The 25,226-nt window shown below is 44.8% G+C and overlaps 1 protein-coding gene across 1 annotated transcript in view; it reads right to left on the reverse strand.

The window, feature by feature from the left end:
• LOC147896672 (paramyosin-like protein) overlaps positions 1-25,226 on the reverse strand; it is a 157,080-nt gene that overhangs the window by 54,503 nt on the left and 77,351 nt on the right. Inside the window, exons 8-14 of the mRNA XM_087381551.1 lie at positions 19,278-19,371; positions 19,083-19,199; positions 16,819-16,932; positions 16,540-16,719; positions 5,532-5,611; positions 5,322-5,361; positions 4,997-5,104 (exon numbers count right to left, since the gene is read on the reverse strand). Of these exons, the coding sequence (XP_087237677.1) occupies positions 4,997-5,104; positions 5,322-5,361; positions 5,532-5,611; positions 16,540-16,719; positions 16,819-16,932; positions 19,083-19,199; positions 19,278-19,371 (733 nt within the window). The remainder of the gene's footprint in view (positions 1-4,996; positions 5,105-5,321; positions 5,362-5,531; positions 5,612-16,539; positions 16,720-16,818; positions 16,933-19,082; positions 19,200-19,277; positions 19,372-25,226) is intronic.

The raw sequence follows: 25,226 nt of genomic DNA on the forward strand, positions 1-25,226 counted from the left end.
CCTGGACCGAGGAACAATGCTAAGATACCCACGGTGTTGGTTGCATGGCATGGTCAGCCTCTATCCGAAGCTACCTGGGAATCCGTATACCAGTTGCGGAGAGTGTTCCCAGACTTTATCATCGAGGACGCTGATGTCTGAAGAGGGAAGTAATGTTACGCTCTAGCCGAGGTAGCATGACCTCGAAAGAATCAGTCGACATTTCCCTTAAAGGATCTATGTTTGTAATTATTTGTTTGCGCTTCATGTAAATGATCAGGAGGGAATTAATGTCAAGGTCCTAGGTGAGGGTTGATAGCACCAGACTAGGTGGATCTAAGGCTAAGGGCCTAATGCAAGGAATGTGCCTAGGGGCAAAGGATATTAAAGCATCCCAAGAGAGGGGTGAAATGTTGCATTAGGAAGGCCCTATGATGATGACATGTGGCATCTAGATCCATCTAGGGAGATGGGGCTTGTTGAAGCTAGAGAGAGAAGAGAATGAACTGTTCACGTATGTTTTTGTAATTCGAATTCTCTGTTGGCTCTCTTGTTTTTCAGCAATGTTGGCTGGGTGGAACAATAGTGGTGCTTCTCCCGTGATCTGCCTGTAGGTAGTTAGTAGTTAGTGTTTAACAAAAAGACTTTAGAGTTGGTGATTTTATTACCAAAGAAGGTCTGGAAGCGACTCCAAATCTGCTTAGCTGTTGACTTGAAATCCACATTATGGATGAGAGAGTCAGCTAAGCAAAGACCAGGGCAATGGCCTTAGCATTCCGCTGCTTCCAAATCCTTTGGTGTTGTTGATCAAGTAACTCAACCTGGTCATCGTCAACATCCCAATCTCCTTCACACATAAGGAGAAGCTGCATTTTGGTTTGCCATTTGGGAAAACCTTCCCCTTTAAACTTCTCCACGACGATAGAACTCGAAGACAAGGAGGTCATGATTGAAAATAGCTTCATGAGAGTGAACAGCAGCCTGAAATGGATAACCAGCAACTGAGTCGGCTGGTCTAGGTCTTTGTAGATGTCTGCAGCAAGCAATCAATGGCCTGGAATGCTCCGAAATGCACACAGCAGAACCAAGACAGCAAAGTTGATGCTGTAAATGACTTCAAAGAGCAGCAGCAACCTCGAGATGTGGAATTGAGTGCTGCAACAGGTCCAAACCCCTCAAAATGGCTCACAAGAGCACTTCAAAATGCAAAAACAGGTTGCCTATGTGAAAGGCGGCTAATGTAGATATGATGGAAGCCAAAGGACTGCTCCAAATTGCCTTCAAAGGCCTTGAAGTACTGCAGATAATGCTGTCAGGTGGCCGACTACACAACAACAGCAATAAAAGGCTGTTCTTGGCGTTGAAAACCTCCAAAACACAGAACTGAACAAGAGAAGGAGCTCTTGTGGGTGTTGTGACTGCTTGAAATGCTGCAACAGGTCTGAGATATGCAAGGCGGCTCAGAAGGACAGCTTCGAATTGATGTAGCAGGTCACCAAGATGAAAAACGGCTGATAAGGAAGTGCTGGAAGCCTCAAAACAGCTCGGAAATGACTCTGTTGAAGGCGGATATGCAGCAGCAGCACATAGACCTTGAGTTTGGCGATGGAGAGCTCCACACGTGCACACGAGCCTTGAAGACTGTGCCAATCAGCCAGCTAACAGGCTGTCTAGAGCACCTAGAATACTCCAGGATAGCTCCTGGACAATCCTGATGAAGGCAGCAATGGAGGCGGGCTGTGGACAGGCAGAAATGGAAGCAAACGGCTGAGGGAAGGAGGCAGCTAGAGGTGGAAATGAGGCGGCTGCAAGGAGAAAGCTGAGCAGAATTAGGGTTAGGGTTAGGGCTAGGGTGACGTGGCAGCTATGGAAGGTGGCTCTAATACCATGTTAGAAACATGGTGAAGGGAGAGAGAGAGTGAGGGTGTGAGGAAATAATGCTCAAATGAAGACATAAAGAAAGGCTTTCATTCATTTATCAAGTATATCAAGCAAGTGAAGTACAAGCCTTATATAGGCCACTCACTCACACACTAGCACCTAGTGCATATGGGATAAGTCCCATGATGACACGTGGCACTCACACACATAGACTAGTACTAGATCACCTAGTACTACACACCAACACACTCTTTGGCTATGATATCTCCAACAGATGACATGCTTGTGACTGGGACACATGCTGAGCAAATTGCAGCTGACTTGCAAAAGACATTTGCTATGTCTGATCTTGGTCTTTAGCATTATTATCTGGGCATTCAATTTGCTAGCAGTGAAAGGGCCATTTTGATGTCACAATCGAAGTATATTGGACAACTTTTGTAGTGTTTTCGGTTTGAGGATTGCAAGCCAGTATCCGATTCCCCACCATTAGAGCCTGGTTTTCACTTCTCATCTGAGGATGGCAGTGGTGCATGTGATGTCACCCTCTCTCAACACGCAGTTGGTTGTTTGATTTATTTATGCCATACTAGACCCGATTTTCACTATGTTGTCTGACAGTTGAGCAGATATATGCACAACCCCTATACGGCACCATTGGCAAACCGCAAAGCGTGTCTTCAAGTACCTCAAAGGCACTCAACATTTGGGCCTTCTTTATGAAGCTGATTCTTCAATTGTCATGCATGGATTCACTGATAGTGATTGAGCTGGCTGTCCGGACACCCGTGTGTTGTGCACATAGTGGCAACTGTTTCATGCTTGGTACTTCATGCATCTCTTGGTTCAGCAAGAAGCAGAGAACAGCTGCTACTTCTAGCTGTGAGGCTGAGTACAGAGCAACATTTACAGCTACAGTGGAGTGTGTTTGGCTCCGGAAGTTGCTTGCAAATCTTCATGCATGTCAAACTCCTCCTACCGTCATCTTCACTCATAGTTAGAGTGCTTTGGCTGTTGCACGGAACCCAGTTTTCCATGCCCGCACAAAGCATATTGAGGTTCACTATCAATATGTTCGAGAGAGATTATCAGCAGGTGATATTCAGTTGTCTTATGTTCCCACTGAAGACAACTTGGCGGATCCTTTTACAAAGGCTCTTCCTCGAGCTAAGTTTGAAGCTTTCCGGCAAGCTTTGACCTTAGCACCTTTAGTGACGACTCGATCTAATATGCTCTATACAGTCATAGGTTGCTATATCCCTACAGGATGAACATGTGCAACCATGACATTAGATATTCAGGTATTTTGAGACATGTCCAGGATACTTCAGCCCATGCCATGGAGGGGGGTTTGTAGGCCATTCGATGGGCTATCCATAGGTGCCACTTAGTTATAGGCAGTTCGGTCAGTTGATACAGTTAGTACATGTACCAGTTAGGCCACTTAGTCCAGTTAGGACACCCTACCCTAGGGTTTTGTTATATTGGGTGTCTCTTGTACTTTCACTCAATTTTGCAGCAATTCATTACAACAACTCGTTTTTGCGGAGATGTAAATCTCTATTCAAACCTAAACTGAAACCTAAACAAAAACCCAAAAAAGAATGCCCAACTCCTAAAATATATTTGCATAAACTTTAGAGAAGAAGATGACAAGCAGGAAGCCCCAAAATACTCCTGCAACAGAAGGCCAACATTCCACCAACATTAAATACGGGTGCCAAAAACTGTTCCAGGAGCAACACTGCATGCTGTGCTGAGATTCATCGGGAGAGCTTTAAGCGAGAAAGAGAAAAGATGTGGTCGATCCTCGAATTGTCCAGTACTGCAAGTAATGAAGAGGCACTGCCAAGAAATAGGAAAAATGAGAGCTTGATCTATTCCCTTAAGACTGAAGCGTGCCCTACAGGCTCCCACTCTCCAAGTACCAGCAGCACGAAAGAACTACAAATCGTTGTCTGAAGTCTCCCTTGTATGAACTCCCACACTCCCCAAATGTTGACGTTGAAACCCCTCTCTAAATGAAGCGACAGGAGTGGTGCTATGCCCTCAATTGTCTCAGGGCCCAAGGCCAGTTAGAGGGGGTGGCAAAGGCTTCGCTCCATTGACTCCATGCTGTCCCATTCCACACCGAAGAGGGAGAAACAGCAACAGCCGAGAAAGACGGACGCAAGGGAGCGTCCTGAAACTCCCTCACTTCAGGTGCGGCTTCATGTTGACCTCCAACTAGCAGATCTAGGCTACAAGGCGAAGCTAGGTGGAGAAGGAAGGGGAAGTGGGGGGGCGTGCTAAGCAAGCAACTCAACACCACCCCTGCACAAAGCGAGGCTAAGGTGCAGGAGGGTGAGTGAAGCGAGACTGTGCCTTGTGTATTTCCTAAACATCAATTATGAAACTACAACAAAAGTCGTTTTTGTTCAGAAAAGTCAATCAATTGCCATGATCATAAAAGGCAAGCTAACGTATTACAACGCTGGCCAATAATAGTATTTCTAGAGGAGAAACATGCATTGACCTAAATCTTGCCGATTGGTCTAAGGTCAAAGCAGGCCCCTTTTAGCTTAAGCTACCAAGAGTCTCATAGAATGATTCTCTATTATGCTAGATAGAAATTATCGCCTACCTGCGTCTTCCTCGAGGAAAAATAAAGTGTCTCACTTGAACTAAAGAAGTCAATCTCGAATTGGCTTCAGCACATGACCTTGTTTGGGGCCTAAAACAAGTTCCCTCATGTCTACTCCATTATGTTTAGCAAGTCAATGACAACATTGTTTTAGTTGTATGAAGCCGAAAATTGCCCTTGAAAACAATTCCAAGCTTTGAAAACCTTAATAGGGACGAAATACAGGGGAAAAAGGCTTTGCGGTTTGCTTTTAGAGGCAGCCTAAATCATTTAGCACCTACAGAGCATTTTTCATAGGATATACCTTATAAGCAGCAGGATAGGGACGTACAGCCATTTTATCAGTGCAGTTAGGAGTAAGGATTTTTACAGCTGCAAAGACCTGGAAACTCAACATGAAGCCTAATTCCTTATAGGTGTATTAAAGAGATCCCATTTCATGAAATGATGTGCAGCAACTGAGGCAACACATATTCTAAAGTGGATCTGCCGAGCTCTGTGAGGATAGAAGACCTGGGTGTTGATAGAATTGAGCAAAGATATCTCCTTCACTGTCAGTTCGTTCCCTTCAGCCAAAGCATTGTACATTGAATAGTACTTTCGTGTTTCACGCAGCTTTCCCTGCATGTGACAAAAAACAAGACATACAAAAACGCAAAGATTTACTCAGAAGATGCCTTTCCACGATAAGAATAACAGGTAAAACTGACAAACCTCCTACAGAGAAATACAACCTCAAACCATCACTGAAATAATTAGCCATAGTCTTTCCTATGAGTGACAGTTGACATTCTACAATCACCCAAAAAGTACAGAAGAAAATCTAATGTGCCACCACCTGTATATGCAAATAGAGCTCCACAAAACACCGCTCATACCTGCATCCGAGAGTTGTAATTAAGACTTGTAAGATCTCTTGCTGAATGGGTTCTGCTATAATTTTTGACTTTCAGCAGTACTTTCATATTTGGGCAACAACTTGAAATGAGTTTCATCCCGAAAGACTACAAGAACAGCGCAGAAGGAAGCAAAACCAGCTGATACTCACTGCAGCAGCTCTGTTTGCAATGGCAAATCATCAAGCTTTCTGCGAAGTAAAAAGACTTTCTGGTTTGCCCTTGACATATCCTACAAAATAGAACAAATCACTGGATGATCCCGCTATTTACAAAGAAGAAAGTGCTGATAGTGTAGCAATTACTAGGCAAAGCGGTTGTAGAAGTTGACAGACTAACAAAGCACTCAAAACCCCAACTACAAGTAGCTTTTCTGTCATAAAAAGCATGACTAAACTGGAGGTAAAGAAAAAGAAACAGTCCTTTGATTAGCCCCATAAATTGAACAGTCTTTCCTTGATTAGCCGCATAGAGCTGTTTACGAAGCTATTTGACATCTTGCTTCTACTGGGCCAACATCTGGGAAGAAGAAAGGCAGGCTGAAGGCCTATCAAAAGCTTAGCTGATAAGTGCTTTATCCCCTCAAAGGGAAACTTCGCAAATCTGAGTCAAAAAGCCTACTGATGGGACCAAAACTTACAGTAACAAAGATTTACGTCAAAGATCCATTCAACCCGCTAGGAAGCCTAAAACACACAAAAGTATAATGTTTTCCCGTGGGTTGGGCCTACTGAGAGTTGATTGACATTTATGTTAGGAATTCACCCTCATGGGAGATCTTTGGGTTAAGTGTAGTTTAGGGCACGTGGTGCACGGACATGCAACGTTGTGAACATGAGGTTTCTCTTCCACGCTTCTTGGCGGTCATTTTCCTTCTTCTACGCTTTGTGATCCTTCTCAGCTCCATGAGAGTCCGACATACTGCCTCTTGGTCATCTCTAGGAGACATGAGATCCACATATGCTGCCTCAAAAGCTGAGGGATGATAGGTGCGAGCTGCTGGTACTTGCCGACCTCTGAAGTCGGTTTGGAGGAGGAGCTGTGCTCCTTATATCACTGTGAGCAGCTCGAGGTCTTCTAGCTTCTTGTGTAGAAGCATCTAGGATTCGATACGTCTGTCGCCATCTACCTAGCATCGCTCTCGGCCTGAGTGGCCTTTGCTAGAATCTCTGTATCGAGCTGCTTGTGTAGCAGCCCTCTATCTTGTTGTTGTGGGACAGATTACGACTGTGTGTCGCCTCCCTAGTCCATAGACTTGTGTGCCTGTGTGGCCATCTTTTTGAGCTAGTAAACCTCCACAACAAGCCCAGTAGGGATGCGTGGAGGTCATTAGTTATTTCATAATTCAAAGCTATATGTTTTGTAAGTGTTATGCAATCTCAACTAAGTCTCATCATTTTATGTGAGTTGCTTATCATTTCATGTGAGACTTGTGAGTCTCTAAATTCCAACAAGTGGTATCAGAACAGTGTTGAGAGGAGACTGTGAGGGTAAATTGGAGCGTCCATGTCCAGGAAAAATATTGCGCAGCCGATCGAGTGTTCGTCCATTACCTGTCGTGCCAAGGGAGCTGAGAAGACCACAGAGCAACCGTGGTGCAACTAGAAGACGTTCACCATTAGTTTTATTAGCAGAGGCGTGCTTTCTTGAGTTTTTTTTTTTTTTTTCAAGAAATAGACTTCTATTAAGTAAGAGAAAAAACCCGCGAGAGCAAGCTCTAAGCGGAATACATCATGAAATCATGAGGATAAATAAACCCCCTCAAAGTGAGGTGGAAAACAACCAAGGCTTAGGCTGAAAGTGCCACCTCAACCCTGTAGGAGTCTCAGAGAAGAAAGGAGAATCCTTCCATTTCCTGAAGAAAGAAGCCCTCCTAGCTGAGGCTGCATGGGAGTCTCCCTGCATACTCGTCCATACGGCCATCAAGGTATGTACAGTGTCTGTCCAGAGTCTGTCCAGATACTAGTCAATGTGTGGGAGGGATTAACCTGAGTTCCCTCCAATGCCTCTGTGCATCTGGCTCTCCAGATATGCTAGGATGCTATGCTCGCTAGAATCTCCCAAGAGGTATCCACAGAGGCATGTACAGCTGCAAAAGGAAGGTGTGGTATCACATCCAACGAACAAGACTCAACCTGATGACGTCGAATCGAGATGGCCCGAGAGGAGTTAAGTCTCTCATAGAATACCTGAGGCCTTGTAAGAGAAAGCCAAGCCACTGAGCCCCATGTCATAAAGAATGGGAAGTGGGCAAAGTGACTGAAAATCCTGGCTACCCCCATCCAAATCATCCTCGCCTGTCTACAATCCCATAAGCAATGCTGAATAGTCTCCAAAGCAGAGAGGCAACGAGGGCAAGTAGGGTCAGCTCCAAACCTGGATCTCCAAAGGTTCACTGCAATCCCACCATGGATAGAAAGCCAAAAGAAGAGAGTGATCTTTCTATTCTTGTGGGATTTCCAGAGTCTCTTCCAGAAGCACCTCTGCAAATCCGCAGTGATATCAAATGTCTCCCAATGAGAAACTCTGGAAGGTCTCCAATCTCTACTACTGAGCTGGAATCTCCTAGCATTACTGACCGTGTAACAAAAGAAGGGGATGCTCTTCTCTTGATGCCCTACGTCAATCCACTCCCACTCTCCAAGGTCCCACTGCAAATACCTAATGGGAACTCCCCCGTAGAGCCAAAGCCTCGAAGATCCGGTGGAGAGTAGCCGGGGGTCTGGGTCGAGGAACCACTCTGAATCCGATCCCTGCACCAAAAGACCTACAACCATGATAGGCTGAAAAGCAGACTCAAGCAAGATGTCCTCTGTGGACCTAAGCAATCTGCCACCATCATGCACACTAAAGACTAAAGCATCCTCATGTGCATCTCCAAAGGCCAAAACCTGAAGAGGAACGCCGCCTCTCGTAAAAGTACTTGCCCAAGTGAAGCAAGTGAGTGGCATATCATCTGTGTCTACCCAATCCACTGAAAGGGCTCCCTCAATCTGCAAGATCCTCCCTGCACTCCCTCTGAGATGTCCTGTCAACTGAGATTTGGTCTCCTCTAGAAGCCTGTAGAAAGCTTTCCATGACCCCAAAGATGATGCAGGTCCCCTACCTGGACCACTGCATGTAAAGGGAGGCACCAAGTGGTCTGCCATGATCATCCAATATAGTGTCATTCCACATGGTCGGTTGCCTATCAATCTCTCCACGAGAGGAAGGAGGAATCCTCCAAAGAGTGCTCTTGAAACTGGCCCATGCTTTCAGTATGGCAACCATGAGAGGGGACGAAGGTGATCTGAGGTGTGCTGTGGTGAAAATCCACCTAATACTGCTCATCCAGTCTCCTCCTGAAGAAGGTGTGCACGTCTGTATGCTGCTAATAAGAAATGCCTTCCACGGCTCCTGCCCTGGCATAAGTCCCTACACCACCATCTTGCAGAGTAAAGCTCTGCACTGTAAATCTGGATCAATGATATTGAGACCCCTTCCTGTGTAGGGAGGATGAGGGTCTTCCAAGCCACCCTGGCTAACGCATCTACTGTGCCATCAAGCCCACTCCAAAAAAAATTTCTGATCGGTCTCCTGAGCTGAGTGATGCAGTCCCTAGAACGGCACCAGCATGAACAAACAAACCAGGCCGTGGCCAAGAGGACCTGGTTGACCACCACAACTCTAGAGGCAAGATCCAGCTTGGCTGAGCTCAAAAAAAGGAGCTTCCTCCTCATGCTCTCCAACACGAGAGCAAACTACTCCGTGGAAGAAATATCCAAGCCGACCTGGCAGCCCAAATACCTGACAGGCACACCCCTTTGAACCCAAGTGAATCCTATGTCAAGCCCCCAAACTGGAGTGTCCTCATCACTGATCCAAAAGCCAATTGGATTTATGCCAATTTATCTGCGCCCTCGCCGCCAAGCAAAATAAATCCAATGCTGTCCTGAAAGAAGTGAGCATCTGTGGTATGGCATCCAAGTAAACTGTTGTGTCATCTGCCAACTCACTGTCATGTAGCTCCTCTTCCCTTATGATGGGAAGTCTCAGCCCAAAGATGTCAGCTTGAGATCTAACATAGATACTCATAGCACTAGCCCCCCCGCCACCCCTCAGCCTCTTTTCAGCCCCCCTGGGGGTACCTCCCATCATGGGAGGGAGCTCCCGTTCATGCTCCCGTTCCCACTCCTGCACTAAGACCTGCACCGAACACGGGTCAATCAAACGAAATGGGAAAAGGTGGCAAGGATACAAATAAAGCCACAAAGAAAAAACAGACACACCTGAAACTCGAAGATGTGAACACATGATACAACCGTAGTGGACTTGGAGTGGACAGCAAAGCAAAGGCGGGGCCCACTTCCGCCTCAGCTTCAACCACAGCCTCAGCTTCAGCTTCAGCTTTAGTCTCAGCTTCGGTCTCAGCTACATCCTCATACTCAGCTTCAGCCTCAATGTCAGCTCCAGTTCTAGTTCCAGCCCCTCTCTCAGCTCCACTTCCGCCCACAACCTCTGCTGTTACAACTACTGGCTCTGATATACCCCTACCCATGACATCGATTGTTCCATCCTCCCCTAGGACAGAGAGGTTGTCACTGACACCATCTCTTCCATCTCTCCCTTCTTCTCCCGCTACAGTTCTCTCTCTGATTATGACACCTACTTTGGAGGAGTCATACACTGTTCGGCACTACTCGACCTTTCTCTCTCCCCTACCTCTCAGTCAGCCCATACTCCCTCACCCTGCTAGGATCACCTCATCATCCCCATACCGCACCCATCTTACCTAGTCTCCAGTCTCTTACTCACACCTTCAAGCCACATTCCTATTAGTTTCCGTAAGAGCACGGACGAGCTGACCCATCAGAGGCTTGGGAGTATTTGCTGATGGAGGTCCAAAGCATCCGAGAGCGCGAGAGGGAGCTGTCACGCTTCGCACAAGAGCAGACACATTTCACTCAGGAACAGGCACGACTCATACAAGAGTAGAGTCTCAGGCTATCCGAGCCCAGGCTGATCTTATTCAAGGGCTCAGACAGGAGATCTCACAGCTCCGACAGGAGGTCACTACTGTACGTACAATCCCAAGGAGCACCCCAGTGGTGGAGGCACAGATTGCAACCATGCAATCTGCCATCGAGGAGACGTCCAGATGGGTCGACGTAGCCAAATGAGAACCTACAAAGGTAACCGTTTCGGCTACCCTCCTGGAGCAGCAACAGAGAGCCAGCAAGGCTCTCAACATCAGACTACATGGGATTCCCCGCACTGGCATGGCGGGTTGGGAGGGACCCCAACCGAGAGCAGCCCCTTATCATCCAATTCCATGACGCGCAGGCACAGCTTTCGGCTTTACGTCGTAGGTCAGCCTTACGAGACCACCCAGCAATCTTCATGGACGAGGACCTCACTCCACTACAAGTTGAGTAGAGGTGTTTCCTACTGTAGCAGCGGGATCAGGCCCACAAAGAGGGAAAGTGGGCACTAGTACGGGACGAACGACTCCTTACAGGCCCTCGTCGGACACCCACCTCACCTCCCGCATAGGGGGGTGGGGTCTATGAGACCCAGACATCCGAGACCCTATCTTGCACCATCTGGAACTGTAATGGTACCTTATGGTTAGAACCAAGGAACTTCTTGGAATCCTATAGGAGTCACGACATAGTCTTTTACACAGAGACACATCAAAGTCCAGAGCGCCCACTACCAGCAGTCAGCGGGTATATATGGGAGTCTGCCTACAGAGATGAGACAAGGGATACAAGAGGAGTTCGAGGATCAGGAGGAGTCGTAGTCCTTTACAGGTCCACACTTTTGGGGACCATCTCAGAGGAGCAGAGAGATCCACACTCCAGGTTTCTTTGGATTCGGATCTGACACATGGATAGCCGAGATTTGTTTATCGCAGTTTACTACTTCCCCCCTCAGACCTCCCGCTTTGCCAGAGATATTTGAGTAGAGGATGAGACATCCCCATTTGCTGCTCTGTATCAGTCCATCGTTGACTTCTCTACCCGCAAGGAAGTCCTCTTAGTTGGGGACTCCAACGCGAGAACAGGCGCTCGTCAGGCACCACTCCTCGACTTCAGGGATGATTCCACTCTGCTGCCAGACATTGACCTTGAGGAGGCAGGTATGCTATGAGTTTCAGCTGACAGACAAGGACCGCTCACATCCTATGGGCAGGCCCTATTAGACCTCAGCAAGATGCATGATCTCATTATTTATAATGGTCTTGACAGATGGCCCGCATCAAGTGTCTTCACTTGCTTTCCACATGGGGGAGGCTTCAATGTTGTGGACTACATCATGGGATCCCCTGCATTCACATCTCGCATCACTGACTTTACCGTAGCACCTCTCGCTCCGGGAGTCGACCATACCTATCTTTTCTTTAGCATTTCTACTCCCCGCCGCACAGTATTCTCTACCCCATTGAGCTCTTACTCCACTTACCATGATATACGCTTTGATCACGATCACTCACCTACTTACTCTGGCCCTCTGTACATACTTCTCACATACATTGACTTTATACCCTTACTGCCCTAGTCACTCACTCACTACACGAGGCTGCTCTTCACGTCTTTCCCCACACCACCCGCTCCAACTGCCCACCACCTCCTGGGACCATACCCTGTAATAGCTGCTACGATGATGAGTGTAAGGCTTTACGCCGTAAGCTCAAATTCGAAACAAAAAACAGCCTTCCGAGCAAACCAGAGACGCTACGCGAGTACTGCCGTCTGGTACCCAAAGAAGAAACTTGACTTCGTGCGTCGAAACGAGGAGCTACTGAACATTCTGTTCAGTAACAACTCTAAGGACTTCTAGCATAGATTTCTAGAGGGATGGTCCCCCCCATCACTCACTGGCACTCAGGTGTGGTCTGATATGCACGCACGCTCTATGATATCCCAAATCAGCCAGCCCCTAACCTATCACATATGCCACGCCCCACATCCTGCACCCTCTTCACCCAAGGGGGGGGGGGGGGGGGTAAAGGATGATGTAATGAAACTTCATAATGGCCGAGCGAAGGATCATGAGGGACTATGCACTGAGTTCATTGCATATGGGATTAACCTCCTAGCCCCGATCTTAGCCAAGCTATTTAATGAAGCCGTTTGCTTGGGGTTTCCACGCACTTGGACCATCAACACTATCGCACCCATCCACAAGGCCAGGGATCCCATGAACCCGGAGAACTACAGAACCATCATGATTGGACATGTCATGTCCAAGATTTATGCATCAATACTTGATTCTGAGGTCAGCAGATTTGCAGAGTGTCGAGGACTCAGAGCAGCGAGGCAGGCCAGTTTCAGGCGGGATCATGGGACCATGAACCACATCCTTGCGCTCAGATGTATCATCGAGGAGGCGAGGGCACGGAAGCAGAGGGTTTATTGTTGCTTTGTGGACTTCCGCAAGGCATTCGACACCATTCTGAGAGCCCGCCTCATACGACGCCTACAGGATCTGGGTTACGACTAGGAGATCATTTGGGCTGTCATGGCACTTTATGAGCGAGTTTCAGGCAGAGTCCAAACAGGATCTGGATGGACAGAAGAGATCATGAGCACTATCGGGGTCAAACAAGGATGCCCATTATCATCTACCTTGTTTGGCCTCTACATCGACGAGCTCGAGATAGTGATGCAAGCACAGGGTGGGGTAGGCTGCTCTCTCGCGGGCACGCTGATCCGGATATTACTTTATGCAGATGACGTGGCTCTCTTGTCTTCCTCAGTAGAGTGGCTCCAGAGACACCTTGACGCACTACAGCCCTTTTGTGAGTCTCAAGATTTGAAGGTCAACTTGGGTAAAACCAAGGTTATGATCTTCAATACATCTCGAGTCGTCATGCGCGATGAGCATTTCACATTTGATGAGTCCTCTGTTGAGGTAGTTTCATCATACACTTATCTGGGGGTCGTCTTTTCCGGGCCCACATTCATCATGAGACCCGCGATGCAGGCGCGCCTGAGCAGAGGGTATGCTTCATTGGCTAGACTAGCAAGACAGTGCTTCCGCTCTCATTTTCAGGATTCACGGACCAAAGGGTTGCTTTCTGACTCCTTGGTCCACCCTGCAGGGATGTATGGTAGCCCATGCTAGGGGCCAGATTTGAAAAAAAAGAGTGGGCCAAGGTGGAGCGGCTACAGGTTCTCATGTTATCACGGATGATCCGTGGTCAGCCATCTATCCCTCACCAAATCATTCGGGCAAAGTTTGGGTCACCCCCATTACAGCTAGATGCTGCATTTCAGATCATTACATATCTGTACCGAGTCAGGGAGTATGCTTCCACGCTTCTGGGCAGTCATTTTCCTTCTTCTACACTTCGTGATCCTTCTCAGCTCCTCCATGAGAGTCCGACATACTGCCTCTTGGTCATCTTTAGGAGACATGAGATCCACATATGCTGCCTCAAAAGCTTAGGGATGATTGGTGCGAGCTGCTGGTACTTGCCGACCTCTGAAGTCGGTTTGGAGGAGGAGCCTTGCTCCTTATATCTACTGTGAGCAGCTCGAGGTCTTCTAGCTTCTTATGTAGAAGCATCTGGGATTTGGTACGTGTGCCGCCATCTACCTAGCATCACTCTCGGCCTGAGTGGCCTTTGCTAGAATCTTTGTATCGAGATGCTTGTGTAGCAGCCCTCTATCTTGTTGTTGTGGGACAGATTACAACTGTGTGTCGCCTCCCTAGTCCATAGACTTGTGTGCCTGCATGACCATCTTTTTGAGCTTGTAAACCTCCACAACAAACCCAGTAGGGATGCGTGGAGGTCGTTAGTTATTTCATAATTCAAAGCTATATGTTTTGTAAGTGTTATGCAATCTCAACTTAGTCTCATAATTTTATGTGAGTTGTTTATCATTTCATGTGAGACTTGTGAGTCTCTAAATTCCAACAATTTCGCAGGGTCCTTGGGAGGAGGAGTATGATGGACTTGGTCCCTTGTTGCTTTCTGCAAAAGCAAGGCCTATACCGGAGTTAGTAGGATCCTTTTTGCTTAAAGAGACTCGAAAGAAGTGGTATTGATGGACTTGGTGATGAGAAGGCCCTTGTTGTTTTGGGCAAAGGCATAAGGGTAAAATTCCCAAAAATCATAATTTAAGGATTCTTCAGATAAGGCCAAGGACTCTTGAGACAGTAGAGACATGCAACCATCTACGAGACTGAGGAAACTGAACTGCTGACTTGTGTTGGAACATGTGCCATTCAAGTAAGCACAGCTAGTTCCATTACTTCGACAAACGAGACAAGGAATAAAAGCCATAAAAAGGCAGCAGAGAGGCCCTATGTTCAAAGATACATTATTTTCCTTAAACAGAAGTCAATGAAAGCCTACCCAAAACAGCCATTGAGTACTTGTTGGGCTAGCTTGTGTGCTAGCCCTAGTACCTTGTTCGCAGTGTTCCCAAACCTCATTTAAGTAGCTTCTTAGCTTTTTGGCTGGCTGCTCCAGCAGATCTTTCAGATTATTTCTCTTGACCCCATAACTTTCTCTGATGTGTACATAGGCTCTACATCTCAGAAGTACATGCTGCTCATTTCCCACCTCTCCTGTGGGGCAAATTTTGCGAGTCCTTTTTCTTCTGGGATCCTAGGTCTTGCCCACCTACCCCTCTCCACCTCTAGATCATGTGAATTGGTCCTGATTGTGCAGATTAGATGCCTTTTAACATTGATATGTCTTCCCCGAGGTATCTATGCATGCCATAGCTGTCCAATGGGTTAATTTCCTATTTGTGGAATTGCATGTTTGTCCCCACATTTTGCCATAATGTCTGTAGCATTTTATGCATCAGTATTCCCTAATTTCATATGCATCTTCTGGAATACCAGCCGCTGTTATACCCCATGTTTCCAGCCATTTCATCCCTCTATAAGTAAACGTGAAGCAAGGAGAGAAAGAAAGAAAGAGAGTTTATTGAAGTCTTCGAACGACCGAAGGGGGCTTAAGAAGAGAGAGAGACCCAAATTTAGTAAGTGGGCTTAAAACAAGAGCTCAAATCCTCAAATTGCTGCTAGATCACCGCCTTCGACGGTGCAAAAAAAGACAAAGATTAGAACTATGTATTTTATATGCATTAAGTGTGGAGTGTGCATATACTTTATACTGTCAAAGCCAACAAAACAAAGATTAGAACTGTGTCTTTTATATGCATAAAGTGTGGAGTGTGCATTGTCTCTCACCTATCTCCCTTGGCAGCACCATTTGTGCAAGTGGTAAATTGATCTTTCAAAAAGTACCATGTGCAAGTGGTGGCAATTGATCATTCAAAAAGTACTACGTTCTTCAACTATAAAACATGTGTATTGGAAGACCATTTAAAAATGTTTAAAGAGATGAAATACAATTGTAAACAATATCACACGTCTTCATAAGCATTTGGCAAACCGGGGTTGGTGGTTGTTTGGGGGGGGGGAGTTTCGTCTTCATGCATATACCAAAGGTGAAGAGAGCGAACAATGCATTTACACATATGAATATACATAGGTGCATACATTCATAGTAATGAATGCATATATCTGCTTATAACTTATACAAGTGACCCATGTATGCTTGCACAAACACATACGAATACTAGTTGGGTCATTGTGCATGCGCTTGGATCCAAGAGGGTGTATGGCACTCACACATTCATGCATATGCACATATGTACAAATATACATACATAAAAGTATGTATGTATGTTCATACACATGTGCACACACCCATGCATGCCCTCTTACACAATGTGAATGCACACCACCCATGCCAATATGTATCTGCATGCATGTGTGAGAATGCACGCATGCCTGCATGCATTCATGTGCTTCTGTTTGTGTATGTGCCTATGCTCAGTACAACCCTTCACAAGGAGACACAGCACACACACATGCAACACATACACCCACACAAGCGTTTCTTTGGAAGTGCTAGGGCTTGCTCATTAATCACTTCTCATCAAAAAACCAGAAGAGAGATAAGTATGATACACAAACATAGAGCATTGTTGAAGTTTTATACTGAAAAAGAAAACTTCATCATATGGACCCTACCAAATCATCAGCTCAGAAGACAATATTTAAGCAATCTTTGCAAGTGTATTCAGTTTGAATATTTGCATATTTCCTAAACTTTGTTGAAAACCAACAAACAATGTGTATCCTCCTTACCACTTTTAAGAGTTTCAGTTTTGAAAGGTCGTGATTTAATGCATCATCCACCTCAGCTTGATAGGCATCACCATCTTTGAGATGTTCAACTTGGCTTTCAAGCTTTGCTATGTTTGCCAGCTGTTCAGCATGCTTCTGCTTGCAGCTTGTGCGAAAACTGAGTTCTTCTTCCTCAAGGATCTGTGACCAGAATGCCATTAATTGGATCTCCCTTCAAGAATCTTTGTAATTGATTGATTGGTTTTTTTATCAATAAAGCACGATATAATTTGAGCTTGCCTTCTGCTGTTCCACTAGAGGCAGCAACTTTTGCAGAATACCACCAACTCCTGCCTCGGCTGCACGTTGCTGCAGTTTATCCATCTCCAAAAGCAATTCTCTTTTCTGCTCCTCCTGCCATCAGTCAATCAATTTCACATTCCGCAAAAAGATTAGAAATTAGCAAAGCAATACATAGATTGATAAAATGCAAGAAAGACTCGTATCCACATCTTCAAAGCAGTATTTGCACAGTATCCTGTCACATACATGCTGATGTATGCAAGTCCCCCCCCCCCCTCCCCCCCAAACTCCCCCTCCCCTAGGTCCTACATTACCCCTATCCCACTGCCTGTCAATTGCTCACCCCTCCTCTCTCACTTAATTACCTCCTCTTGCTTGCTTAGTCTATGTTTTCTGTCCACTTTCTGTTCTGTTTTCCCCTTTTCTCCTGGTCAACTGTAGAAACCAGTTCTGAGGAGGTAACTCCTGCTCCTCCCCAACCAACTCTCGTTGCAGGCTGCTACACAACAGTCAGCGATCCAACAAAGGAAACATTTTGTTCACTGACCACTCCTAATCTTTTACATGCAATTTATTTGTCACCTTACCGTTGTCCTCTTTGCGTTCTTGTTTTTATTCTTTTGGTCTTCTTTTAAATGTCCTTCAGGCCAGTCATGCAGTATGCTTGTACAAATGGCCAAAAAGTTGTATAATGGTGCTAGTGCAGAGGATATTATTTCAGACAGATTAGCAACTCCCCTTGAGTTGCATTTTCTCTCATGCCATGCTCATAATATTTGATATCCCAGTAGCAGCAGGGTGTGAGTCTTAAGCCATGGGGATGTCCCTCAGTGCTATGGTTAAGTACAAGGCATTTCGAATATGGACTGCACTGATGTTATCTTCTGCATACCATGGTATACTCAGCATGAGGCAGAAGGACCATACAATCAACCGTTGGGTCATTCGGAAGTCTTCTACATTTGACCACACAGCCACTGGTCCCACTTGTCAGTTATTAGGTGCAGGAAAACAACTTACGTCTGTAGGAATACTAACCTATATGCATGATAATCTGCAAGGAACTAATTGTATAACTAACATGCAGACAGTGAAGACAAAAGAGATCTACGGAATGCAAAGCACTATGCATGATCCAATATACGAGAAGAAGGGACAAAATAACTACATATATGCATGGAAAGATAAAAGCCCAAAATGAAGACAAAGGAGAGAATCACCACAAGCTGTTGACTCTCATGGAGAGCAAGATATGCGCAGCACGCTGTTGCCAAAAGGGTCTCTCTTTTATCCCAGTTGTCACGTTGCTCGTTACATAGCACTTCTCACTGCCGTGATCTAAATCAATCACTTGGCTATCACTTACCAAACCATTTCATCATTGCTTAGTTAATCACCCTTCATCAGGGGTTACAATTCATCTCAGCACAAATCCACTCACCGCTAACCACTGCGAGATTTGAACTACAAACCTTCGATCCCCTCCACATGAGTTAGGAAGATTGCAATATGCTTGGCCTTTCTCTATCAACAAGAGATGCCACCCATCTCCAGGACTAAAGCAAGACATTCCCACCAACAGGTAGATGCCCAGGTACAAAAACACAAAAGCTCAAATAATACATGCCATGAACAGGTAGAATGCTTAAAAGACGTAGTTGTTGTCCATGACAAAGTAGTATTCGGCTGTTTCGGAATCTTTAGATGTTGACTTCTTCCACCAGATTTGACTTTTCTTTCTTTGATTCTTCGCCATATTTCCGCTTCCAGCAGTGCTCTTCTGCGTGAAGGGCAGACTACTTTAATAAAGGGGGTTCTTCTCATTATTTGGGTGGACAAAGTACATGTGGCACTTGGAAAAGTTATATAGTTTCAACTGTAACAAAGGAGATTGAAAAAAAGATTTGTAAGAGCCTCAAGCCATAATTCTTTGTCATAATCAGAGAGCATGATCTTATTTGGCATAAGGTCTAAGAGCTAGTTGTTCACTAGCTAGTTTTTTCTTTTTCAATTTTCTCACTGCAGATTGGTTAGTTCCATGTGACCATCTTGGCCTGTTAAAGTAGTACATAAGGCTCTTTTTCACCTTTACTGGCTAGGAGCACCTATATCCCGGCAGAGCTGTAATATTATTCAATTAAATAAACCCGGGGCAGGAGAAAGATAAGGGCTTTTGGAGGGGGGGTTACAAAAGCTTCATATTTTTGAAAAAAATCAATGGGTAATAACACATTTCAAGGACAACATGTACAAGAAAAAACCTGCTGTTTGATGCTGTCCTTTATTCTTATTATCTTTGAGGTTGCATCCTTGTTCTGATTCTGCAAGTAGTCCTGACGCCTTTCCTTCCCTTCCAATTGTTTCAAGATAGCTACAACCTGCACAAATGTCAATCTTCCCTCTTTAAGGAGCAACCCACTCTAAACAGAACCTAAAATTTGCATATGTCATCTTGCCTGCTTCCAATGTGTTGTCTGGATATCAATAGGATGTGAATTATCTGTTGCAGAAGCATCAATTTCTTCAGACTGAAGTCCAACTATATGCACGCTGCAGTAAAAAAACAGAACATCAATTCTTTTCACCAGTACAGGAGCCTTCAACCAAAGACAACCAGACAGTGTGCCATCAATGACCAGAAAACAACAAAGCCATATCTTCAAAATACTCAAAACTGTATTAAAATTGTGTACATAATCAATGGACAGATGTTTGATGATTTAAAAAATGTACCGGGTGCTACTGGAGTGACTGTCAAGGTCACACACTTAGAGAAAATGTCACCATGTAACTATTTGCAAGCAAATATAGTTCTCAAGAGTCAACGTAGGTTATGACAGCTTCAAAACATGATTGTTTTTGTTTACCTGATGTGGCCATCATGAACGCACTAACTGGTTTTGGTTGATATATATGTTGTTTTCTCTGCTTGTCTATGTAAAGAAGACAGGTACATCCATAAGGTCAACATCACAGCAAAGAATCATAAGCTGCTTGGCATATGGTCAATCCTTACAACATAAGTTTCTTAAGTTGCACAACCAGACTCCTTACTAACCATATGTCCTTCCTTACACAGTGTGAGTAATCTACTACGTGGCTGTAGACACTCCTATAACCATGTGGACCAAGGAAAATCCCATCAAGCATGACACAGTTTCCATCTGAGGCTGCAGGTCTCAATTCAACAGAAAAGAAACTAACTCTATGGTGGGGCCACTCTCAAATCAGAAATACAGGAGGACCAGGAAGTCCAGACTGACTATGGACATTACAATGGAGACCGTACCCTTGATTTTTCTTTGTGCTGCATAGGGGTTTTGGTTGCAGTCTTTACTCTTCTGTAATTATTCGCATAGAGGCTAGTGAAGGGTTTTTCTGAATTTGGAATAATTGCAAGCAATCTAAAAGACGTGTTTGCATAAGCAATGAGCATGATTTTTTACTGGACCACTTTTACTTGGGTAAAAAATAAGATGCCACGAATGAAAGACTATCATTACCCATTACCATAAAGCTTCTTTCTAAGGATTCCCGCAAGCAGTCATCTCTTACAATCGTTAACAGTGGACCTTAAAGCTTTTGTCTTGCAATCATATATGCCCTACTAGCCATGAGAATTCACACTCAATTCAAGAGAAGCTATATTCAAGGGTCCAAACTGTACACCTGCGAGTCACTCATGAGCCTATATTGCTCTAAGAAAGACTAACCTGAATCAAACGTCTGACCCCTCCATGAGTCATGACACTAGATCTGCAGGCTGCTGTCACACGGCTGAAGGTCAAAGTACTTCTACACATCTATTTTCATAGACCTTCTGAGTGTTTGCCATAACTGCTCTAGGCATCATAGCTTCAATAGTAGTTGGCTGCTCTATGGCATTTGTATCTAGGCTTCCAGCATAGAATGTCAGTTCTAACAGTTGAATATGTAAGGTACAACCACCGTCATATATCTCCCGACCATGCAAGGTGTTCCGTGCATGCAATGCACTAGCCTGACGCTCCACAGGTTAAAGGGCATACAAAACAAGTTATCTACCAAGTATTCTAGACCCTTTCGCATCACAGGAGAAATCAATGTGGTAGCATACAGGCTGCAGTCGCCAGAGCATTGGAAGATCCACAATGCCTTTCATGTGAGTCTTCCAAAAAGATATCAAGGCCTAGCCTACATAGCCTATCTTGGAAAAGCCGCCAGAGGTAGATGAGAAAAAGAAGATCCTCCAACCCGAACAAATCGTGTACCATACCGTACAAAAATGCCCCCAAGGCAGGGTAACTTACAGGTACCTTGTCAAGTTCAAGAACTATTCGGCATTGAATGCCAAGTGAATGGATGAAGACATGCTATCAGACTATCCACAAGTTTGGGATATTCACAAGGAGGCTTTTCAGTTGAGGTCACCTAATTCGAAGTTGAGGGGATGTCACCAAGTTGTAAACTCTGCTTCAAAGCCGAAGGGATTACATGAAGTTCTAAATATTCCAAGGAATTGACTACGATCAAAGAGTTTTTTCATTTGGTCAAAGCATTGACTACGGTCAATCAGGCTTGGCTTTGGTCAAGGAGTCTTGGTTTCGGCCAAGAAGGGTTGACTTGGGTCAACCAAAGCATTCCAAGCTGACTTTGGTCAGAGAGATTAGACTATGGTCAAGGAGCCTTGACTACGGTCAAAGTCCATGACCATGGTCAAAGAGGGTTGACCCTGGTCAACCAGAGAATTTATATTATGTGCATTAGTTTGCATGGTAGGAACGCCCATAGGGACTAGGATTAGTCTAAGATTTGATTTTTGCATGCAAGAGCTAACAATTAACAGGTGCCATGGTTGAGTACCTCGAATTAATTGTGCAGGTTCCAAGAGTGGTTTATTACCCTATTTTAATGGAGAACAGCTACAATTTACGAGATGCCCACTGCCGCATGTGACTAGTGGGCTTCGAGAGCTCCAAAAGATGCCACCTTATGGCATGTGACTAGAATTGGTACAAGTGGCACTTGCCAATTTTGGGGAGCTGGGTTCCTCCACTCTCTTGTAATCTCAGTTTCATGGCTTGCTACACAACTTCATGCTGCAAGCTTTGTACTCAGATTTTATCAAGTAATAAAATACCTTCAGGGGGGTCCAGCCGTGTTGTTCTGGACCCTAGGCTGTGTAGTGTGTGCATGCATGTCTCCCTTTCTCCCTCAGCAATTAAATAATTAAGACAAATCAATTTCATCCATTGTGTTGGCATCCAGTGTGCACACACCACCAGATGGTCTGGTCTAGATCTTGAGCCTAGACTCCTACCCTCTACATGGTGGATCACGAAGTGTTGTGCCAATGGTTTCTTGGGAACGGGTCTGGACGGTACAGGATACCAAAGCTACGAGCATAGGCTGACCGTAATTAACACATATAAAACTCTTTAATTATGATCAAATAAATGGTCAACTGTACTTTGACTTAGGATATTTACATTGTGGTGACATCCCCTCGGCTTCTATTCAGTTGACCTCAACTGAAAAGCTTCCTTGTAAACATCCAAAAGCTGTGGATGATCGGATAACATGTCTTCGTCCATCCACTTGGCATCTAATGCCGTATAATTCTTGAATTTTACAAGATACCTGTAAAATTCCTTACCCTGAGGGCCTTTACGTACAATATGGTACACAATTTGCTCTGGCTGAAGGACTTCCTCCAGCTCATCCACTTCTGGTGGATCTTCTGATACTGGTTCTGTAGGCTCTGGTCCCTGAAATTTCTTTAGAAGACTCACATGGAATGCATTGTGAATCCTCCAATGCTCTGGCAATGCTAATCTGTATGCAACCTCATTTATTCTTTCTGTAACCCTGAAAGGGCCATAGTATCTGGGAGATAACTTTGCATACACTTTCTGTTTGCCTTTAAACTTGCGGAGCCTAGCTTTTTCAAACCTCAGAAGTACCCAGTCCCCTTCCTTGAGATCTAACTGTCTCCTATGTTTATCTGCAGCTCTTTTATGTTTCTCTTGAGACCTTTCAATAGCTGTCCGGACTTGGCTGTAAGCTGTCTGGAGGTCTCTTACAAACTGATCAGCTGCAAATATTTCATCTTTGGTCCTCAATATAGGTGGTAAAATCACTTTCCCATATATGATTTCAAAAGGGGCTTTCCCTGTAGAGCTATGTACTGTATTATTGTAAGCAAACTCTACTAAGGGTAGGTACTTTTCCCAGTCTGAACTTTGGTCACCCACGTAGCATTTCAGCATATCCAAAATGGTAGAATTTGCTACTTCACTTTGACCATCTGTCTGGGGATGGAAAGAAGAAGAAAAATTCAGATTCGTCCCCATGTTATCAAATAAAGCTCTCCAAAATAGACTGGTCATTCTGGGATCTCGATCACTAACAATGGACTTAGGCATACCATGATGTTTAAAGATTTATGCCATGAACAGCTTAGCCATATGATCTGCCTTTATGGTTTTGCGAACCGGAAGGAAATGAGCTTGCTTGCTGAATCTATCTATGATAGTCCAGATCCCATCATTCCCTGACTTTGATCTCGGCAAATCAAAAATAAAGTCCATTGTAATACTTTCCCATGGTGCCTGAGGCACGGGAAGAGGCATAAGTAGGCCAGGTGCCTTCCGTCTATCGTACTTTATTTTCTGACACGTAAGGCATTCAGTAACAAACTGATGTATATCTTTCCGCATCCCTGGCCAAAAGAAATACCTCTCTAGGGCTAGAGTTGTTGCTGTAATTCCTCTATGTCCAGCATAGGGAGGTGCATGGCATTCCCCCAAAATCTTTTTCCTCATCTCCTAGGTGATGCATAGGCAATCATCTTTCATTAAATACCCATCTTTCAGGGAATAGTGACTGGTGGATTGCCCTTCTTGCATTTGCTGTAAAATTTCACCAAAATCAGAATCATGAGCATATTGTTCCCTCATGCCTTCCAGGTCCTGATGATAAGCAATAGTTACATTATTGACCTGGGGTCTTCGGGACAAGGCATCTGCCACTCTGTTCCGAATTCCTGGAGTATGGACAATCTGAAAATGATACATTGACAGCATGTTTGCCCATTTCATATGCTTCTCTGAAAGCTTGGTCTGAGTCAAAAAGTATTTCAGACTTTGGTGATCTGTTTTGACAGTAAAATCTGCACCCAAAAGATAGTGTTTCCATGTATGGATGGCATGAATTACAGCCAATAACTCTTTCTCATAGATTCCTAAATATCTTTCCACATCCCGAAGTCGCCTGCTTTCATAGGCTACTACATGACCATTCTGATGCAATGCAGCCCCAACACATTCTCCACAAGCATCGCAATCCACATCAAAAGACTGATACAGATCCGGAACTACCAGAATAGGCTCTGTAGTCAACTTTTCCTTGAGTGTATTGAATGCTTTCTTCTGTGATAATCCCCATGTGAAGGCTGCATTTTTCTTAGTGAGGTCATGTAATGGAGTTGCGATATCAGCAAAATGTCTGGTAAACCTTCTGTAGTAAGAACACAAGCCTAAAAAGCTTCGAACTTCATGCACAGTTTTCAGCTCTGGCCATTCCTGAATGGCACGGATCTTCGCTGGATCCATTTGTATCCCATTCTTGGATATTATATGCCCCAGATAGTGGATTTCTTCCAGGAAGAATTCACTTTTCTTGCTGTTTGCATAGAGCTGATGATTTCTCAGCTCTTGAAACACTATAGCAAGATGTTCTCTGTGGTCTTCCTCTGTCTTAGAAAAAACTAAGATATCATCAAAGAAAGTACCCGTAAAATGCCTATACTTCCGGAAGATGCGATCCATCATTCTATTGAATGTGGCTGGAGCATTTGTCAACCCAAAAGGCATCACTAAGTATTCATACAACCCGAATGTTGTGCGGAATGCTGTCTTATGCACATCCTGAGGCTGTATCCTTACTTGGTGGTAGCCACTCTTTAAGTCTATCCTGCTGAAAACTGAAGCTCCATTTAACTGATCCAGGACATCATCAATACGCGGAATAGGGAATCTATTCTTGATGGTCATTTTGTTCAGTGCGCGATAATCGACGCACATACGGAATGAACCATCTTTCTTCTGTACTAACAGTACAGGGGAACAAAAAGGGGATGAGCTGGGCTGAATCAACCCTTTGGACAACAAGTCCTGTACCTAAGCCATGATCTCCTCTCTCTGAGTCGCACTGACTCTATAAGGGAGTCTATTAGGTGGCTCACTACCAGGCATTAACTCTATCTGATGATCTTCTGGTCTCTTTGGGGGTAACTCATTCTTAACTTGGAGGATTCTGAAAATTTCTCTGTACCGAATGCAGCATCAAACTGTCTGATAAACTGCAATGCTTTGTCTGTATGACCATACTGTCCATTGTAGGTCATAAACTTGACAGATTTTCCT

This window comes from Dipteris shenzhenensis, chromosome 11, assembly GCF_047967505.1.
Source record: "Dipteris shenzhenensis isolate YYH24624 ecotype China chromosome 11, Dip_SZ_1.0, whole genome shotgun sequence".
In the NCBI taxonomy this organism is placed as follows: Eukaryota; Viridiplantae; Streptophyta; class Polypodiopsida; order Gleicheniales; family Dipteridaceae; genus Dipteris; species Dipteris shenzhenensis.